Source organism: Aptenodytes forsteri, unplaced genomic scaffold (assembly GCF_000699145.1).
Source record: "Aptenodytes forsteri isolate BGI_AS27 unplaced genomic scaffold, ASM69914v1 Scaffold354, whole genome shotgun sequence".
NCBI lineage: Eukaryota > Metazoa > Chordata > Aves > Sphenisciformes > Spheniscidae > Aptenodytes > Aptenodytes forsteri.
In genome coordinates, this window is record NW_008795043.1 from 475,850 (window position 1) to 482,606 (window position 6,757).

Consider the following 6,757-nt stretch of genomic DNA (forward strand, 5'->3'; position numbering starts at 1 on the left):
AATTATATAATTAATATATTAATATATTTAAAATCAAATCAAGATGCCTCTATGAAAGAAGCTTTTTTAAATATGATTTACCAGGTTAGGTACAAAGGCAACAACATCCTACGGCTTTTGTCACCCAGGAGGTGAGATTAGTTGGTAACACCATCCCTACTGCCCTGAAATCTATTACACCTAAAACTGAAGACAGGACAACTAACACCAACTGAGGAGCTTCTCAGTACCTCTATTTTCAGTTTAAGTACAACAAACTGACTTTTTTCTTCTGAATTCTAAAGGAGGTTTATTAGCACTTTTTGAAAGTTTGGTTATTCCTAGCATTTTATTCTATGCAAGCATTTTTCCTCTGCACTTTATAGTCTTTCTTTTATAAGTTTTCTTATGCAGCTGAAATCATGAGGAATTTTCTGAAAAATAATGACAGTGGTAATGAAAACAGTCACAAACTGTGACTCTCAGAGTAAAACATACACCTTCAAAATTTCCCTACAATTGCAGCAATCACTCGAAAGAAAGTGAAAAGACGGAGAGGTTCTGGAAGACAGCTCTCCTAGCATGTGACAGTATAGCTAGAGTGTATTAATCAGCTATAGTCATTGGAAAAATAGAGAAATCATCAAGCAATGTAGAAAATCTATTTTAATAGGATTAAATTAATACCTGTTTGAAACTGTCTTATATCAAAACTGAAAATGATATGTCTTCTGATATCTTCAGGCAACATTTGTCTTTTAATGCTTATTCCGTGTTCGTCCACATGAAGCTTTAAAAAAATTTTCTTCAAGATCCATAGTCCAAGATATTTTTTCAGAAAGTTATTCTTTTGAATATGTGGACATTTTTCAATAATCAAATAAATATTTTATTTTTACATTTAAAAAATTCATCAGCAGCATCAATATCTAAAAACAAAAATATTTCATCCAGAATTCAATATATTTTCATTTGACTATTGTGTTGCCATATTTCATGGAATTTCTGGTTTGGCTGCCTTGCATCCACACTCTCCTTTCTGGGCAGAACAATTCATTTGGATTAAATCTCTCTTGATTCACCATGCACAAAGAGTTCTAGGAATATAGTCCAAGATACGACCTAACTAATAGATAGAGAAGAGTTTGAACTCAGAAGTATACAATTTTATTGCTCAAGGAGCATCACAGCAACATCCCTGAATACATTCTTAAAAATTTTACCTCCTTTCTGTCAAGTTTTAAACCTTCAAAACAGGTCTTTCAATTTTTGAAGAAAAAAAAAAAGCATTTTGGATGCAACCCTCATTTTTAATAGACATGAGGAATTGCAGATTACGAAGTGCATTTCAACCATGATGTAAATCATCCCACGGGAAGTCTGTCCGGCCTTCTCATCCAGCTACATATGGCTTTTGTTATAGGCTTTAGACAGTGTTGAATAATTGTTCTACACAATCCCCCCATTTTCTTTGAAAACAAAAGGGTTGTATTATCGGAAGAACAATTTAACCAGAAACAGGAGTGAGTACACATAATGAAAACAATGTGTAATCTGACGCTTGAAAAAGAGAGGCATATATGTATCTCCATGGTTTTTCTTCCCTGCTGAACCTCCATCTTCTACCTAAATATTACCAATTCTAAATGCCAGCAGCTACAAGGTTGGTATAAGATCAAGAGAAGCAGAACAGCAGTGGAACTTTAAAATGGTACAGAAGGATGTGGTTTTCCATCTCCTGCTACCTCTTGCACCAATCTAGGAGAAGGAACTGGAACTGTGTGGGAAGAAAGCATATTAACACTGAGAAAGAGCAGGCAGTCTACACATTCTTCTTTTATACAGGTCAACAACTATTTAGAAAAGAGACATGTGGCCCCTTAGAGCCGCAGAACTCTCTGAGTGCCTCTACGCTAGTGCTGAAGTTCAGATCAGGAGCCTACTTCTGAAATGAATTTCCCAATTGCCATCACATACTGTGCTTTGGCTTGTAGCATGGGACAGTCCTGGATCATGTGAACTGTCTTCTTCTCACACTAAACTGAATTGGAAGGGCTCCAGGAGTGCATCTAATGCCCTCCAGCCACAAATAGGCATTCAATGCATATGACAAGGCAACATCTAGTCTGTATGGTCTACTGTGCTTACTAAAGTAAGGCACAGCTTACATGATTGTTGATGGGCACCAGTGAAATATATGTCCATAAAAAAGACTGTGATATATTGATACAATTTTAAATTCTCCTAGCAATAAACAGATTTCTACTGACAGAGCATGACGGAATTAATCAGGTCCACATACCACTGACTAGCTGAGAATAAAGAGCAAAGGTGTTACCTTAATAGGGCTCCCATCTGGAGTGAGAACCTCTTCTGAAAGCTCCATCATCTTCAGTGCCATCAGGGCAATGGCTTTAGCATGACTAAGACTCTTCTTATGGAGCCCTGCCGCAACGCAGTATGCATCACCTATTGTTTCCACCTGCAGCAATCAGACAAATCAAATGTTAAAGTATGATAACGAGAAGAGATCCCTACCATTAGTTACCTGCAATCAAATAGCATTGCTTAAAAACATGTGAGCAAAACATCCATAAAATAAGCAATTAGACAACAGAGCATAATTACCTCAGTTTGCAAACAGGTGCAGTCAAAACCTGACACGCAATTGCATAGAGGTTCATCACCATTATAACCAAGGATCATTACATCTACAACAGCATATGCCATCAGCTGAGATATGACAACATTTTCCCATAGCAGTAATACAGAAAACTCTGTTTTCCTAAATGAAAAATTGCTTGCAGTTTTGTTTGGCACTATCCTGGCTGAGTTTGCTGTTGGGTAAGAATAGTGCTACATGATAATAATTAATAATTAATTATTATTATTTGCTCTGCTAGAAAAGTGTATCAGGAAGAGAATTAGAAAAAGCAAAACATCACCATAAAAAACAGTGAAGAGTCTATAACTTCTTATTAGCAGGTAGCTCTTCCGGGTATAGGGATAATTTACAAATAGATGCTATTGCTACAGACTGTTGACTGCACCTGTCTCTGTTATTTTCAAATAAGAAATGTTGCCTACTTTCTACTATGCAGGCTACCTGACTGTGAATTCCCTACCTTCAGGCATCAAGTTCAGCAGACTGATCCCTCTGGTCTCTTCAGACAGGCCTTACCTCTCTCTTATCCTTGTTTTTCTTTGAAGAAAGCTGTCCCTCAGGAGGAAGCAGGAGCAAAAGAAATTACAGAAGCCCTCTGGCTCTGGATAAAGGAAGCCTGAGAAACACTGAACCCCTCAGGTTCTGCAGCTTTATTGACAGCATTGTGTTTTGCAGTCTGCTTGCCCACACATCTGCAATGTGCTCTACACACAGTCCATTAACACATGTCCAAGCAGACTCAGCCCTCAAGGATTAGTTTGGTTTTGCTACATAACTAATCTGGCTTTCACCCTGCCCACAACATTACAGGAATGCCAGAAAAGGCTTCAGCAAAGACTAGGATGAGAAGAAAGCATGCACTGAGCAAGGAGTTATTAAAGGAATAAATATAGCTGATTCTTCTCTCTGCCGGGATTCTACTAATATTAGTAGACCTGGACCTTCTCAGATTAATTTCCAGTCCTGATAAACAGAATTGGAAATAGTGCCTCAAAAAGTAAGCATTACCTGTAAATGTACCCAGACCATGAATCTAGAATAGCAGTATAGAATCACAGAATCGTAGAATCATTGAGGTTGGAAAAGAGCTCTAAGATCATCGAGTCCAACCATCGACCCAACACCACCATGTCCACTAAACCATGTCCCTAAGTGCCTCATCTACACGTCTTTTAAATACCTCCAGGGATGGGGACTCAACCACTTCCCGGGGCAGCCTGTTCCAATGTTTCACCACTCTTTCAGTAAAGAAATTTTTCCTCACGTCCAATCTAAACCTCCCCTGGCACAACTTGAGGCCATTTCCTCTTGTCCTATCGCTTGTTACTTGGGAGAAGAGACCAACCCCCACCTCACTACAACCTCCTTTCAGGTAGTTGTAGAGAGCGATGAGGTCTCCCCTCAGCCTCCTTTTCTCCAGGCTAAACAACCCCAGTTCCCTCAGCCGCTCCTCATAAGACTTGTTCTCCAGACCCCTCACCGGCCTCGTTGCCCTTCTCTGGACACGCTCCAGCACCTCAACGTCCTTCTTGTAGTGAGGGGCCCAAAACTGAACACAGTATTCGAGGTGCAGCCTTACCAGCGCCGAGTACAGGGGCACGATCACTTCCCTACTCCTGCTGGCCACACTATTTCTGATACAGGCCAGGATGCCATTGGCCTTCTTGGCCACCTGGGCACACTGCCGGCTCATGTTCAGCCGGCTGTCGACCAACACCCCCAGGTCCTTTTCCGCCAGGCAGCTTTCCAGCCACTCTTCCCCAAGCCTGTAGCGCTGCATGGGGTTGTTGTGGCTAAAGTGCAGGACCCGGCACTTGGCCTTGTTGAATCTCATACAGTTGGCCTCGGCCCATCGATCCAGCCTGTCCAGGTCCCTCTGCAGAGCCTTCCTACCCTCAGGCAGATCAACACTCCCGCCCAACTTGGTGTCGTCTGCAAACTTACTGAGGGTGCACTCAATCCCCTCGTCCACATCGTTGATAAAGATATTGAACAAGACAAGCCCCAAAACTGAGCCCTGGGGACACCGCTCGTGACCGGCCGCCAACTGGATGTAACTCCATTCACCACAACTCTCTGGGCCCAGCCGTCCAGCCAGATTTTGACCCAGCGCAGAGTACACCTGTCTAAGCCGTGAGCCGCCAGCTTCTCTAGGAGAATGCTGTGGGAGACAGTGTCAAAGGCCTTACTGAAGTCCAGGTAGACCACATCCACAGCCTTTCCCTCGTCCACTAGGCGGGTCACCTGGTCATAGAAGGAGATCAGGTTGGTCAAGCAGGACCTGCCCTTCATGAACCCGTGCTGGCTGGGCCTGATCCCCTGGTTGTCCGGCTTATGCCTTGTGAGCGCCCTCAAGATGAACCGCTCCATAATCTTCCCCGGCACCAAGGTCAGTGTGAGCAAATACTTCCCACCATCAAACTTACAGAAACTGCTACAACCCCATTGTCAAGTTTGGCTCCTTAGACTTTCCTGATGATTGTGCAGGAGGATATATAGAAGAAGCTGAGGGTATCTCATGAGCTGAGAGCTGAGACAGCTGTTAGAGCTCCCTTGTCACTTTTGGAAGCTCCTAACACTACTTGTATATAGAAAAAAACATGTAGGAGCAATCAATACTGCTGTCTGTCTGCCTGTTTTACCCAAGCCATATCTCAGGATCTCTGTCCACAAGAAGCAGAGACTGTCAACTCCCTGCAGTTTAGGAGGTTATCTTTCCAAAGACAAATGGATGGGCAAGTATATTGCAATGGCTGGTGAAAAATGTAGAAACAAGGGAAGAAAATACACAAGCATAGTGAGAAAAAGTATCAGAATTTAAAAAGACACTCTGGATGGCTAAGAAATAGGTGGTAAAAAAATCTCTAAATCAGAAGGAAGAATTAGCATAAATCTAAATAACTGCACATTGTCATCCTTAAAAATTGTGGATGAACATAACCAGTTTGAATAGAAATAACGTGGTTACTACAAAAAGAGCCGAGTCTATGATGTCAAATACAAAAATGAAATACAAATTCTGTTCTTTGTTGAATGATTTAATTTCAGAAAGACTTTTCCACTAAAGTTAGTTGCATTACACAACTGTAAGCAAGTATAGAACTGGGACCATATACTGCTCCTGTAACGTTCACGCAAACTTACTTATTTTGTTAGCATCTTCCCCTTTGGAAATTTCCATAGCTGTGTAACCTAATTTAACAGCTAAATTGCACTCACTGTGCAATGAGTAGCATCATCAGAGTTGCATTGTACATATCTGTGTACTACCAGAAAAATGTGACTGAAGCTGCCTCATGTTAATCTTACTCTGAAAATAAAAATGATCATTATACCATTGTAGGATACTCTTTAAAGTGCTTGTCCCTACGAAGTTCCTCTGACAGTAATACTGGAGAACCAGGGGAATGGTTAGGACTGTTGAGACTGACCTGGTAGTTGAAACTGGATGTGATGAGTACTGATAAGACTCAATCACTAATGATTTACCATTCTGTGACCCTGTTTTCAGTCACTACTAAGATTTTCCCCAACTAAGCACTTCAGCTGAAATCTCCATGCTGAGGATCTCCATCAAACTTTAACCTTGGTTCAGTCCTCCTTCAAAATCAGATTTGACAAATTTTCCAGTTATCTGTGGGGTTTTTTCCCCAACTCCTTTTTTTAAAAAGCTCCAGGAGTTCTTATAATTCAGGTTGTTCATGGCACTTTGATTTGGTCCTCTCATATGGACTCACAGAATCATGGAATGATTTAGGGTTGGAAGGGACCTTCAAAGATCATCTAGTCCAACCTCCCTGCCATGGGCAGGGACATCTTTCACTAGATCAGGTTGCTCAAAGCCCCATCCAACCTGACCTTGAACACTTCCAGTGATGGGGCATCCACAACTTCTCTGGGCAACCTGTTCCAGTGTCTCATCACCTTCATCGTAAAAAATTTCTTCCTTATATCCAGTCTAAATCTACTCTCTTTCAGTTTATAACCGTTGCCCCTTGTCCTGTAACTACAGGCCTTGGTAAAATGTCCCTCTCTGTCTTTCTTATAAGCCCCCTTTATATATTGAAAAACCACAATAAGGTCTTCCTGGAGCCTTCTCTTCTCCAGGCTGAA

The 6,757-nt window shown here is 41.5% G+C and overlaps 1 protein-coding gene across 1 annotated transcript in view; it reads right to left on the reverse strand.

Moving 5' to 3' along the window:
• GUCY1A2 (guanylate cyclase 1 soluble subunit alpha 2) overlaps nucleotides 1–6,757 on the reverse strand; it is a 148,641-nt gene that overhangs the window by 48,845 nt on the left and 93,039 nt on the right. Inside the window, exon 6 of the mRNA XM_009276960.1 lies at nucleotides 2,318–2,461. Coding sequence (XP_009275235.1) covers nucleotides 2,318–2,461 — 144 coding nt within the window. The remainder of the gene's footprint in view (nucleotides 1–2,317; nucleotides 2,462–6,757) is intronic.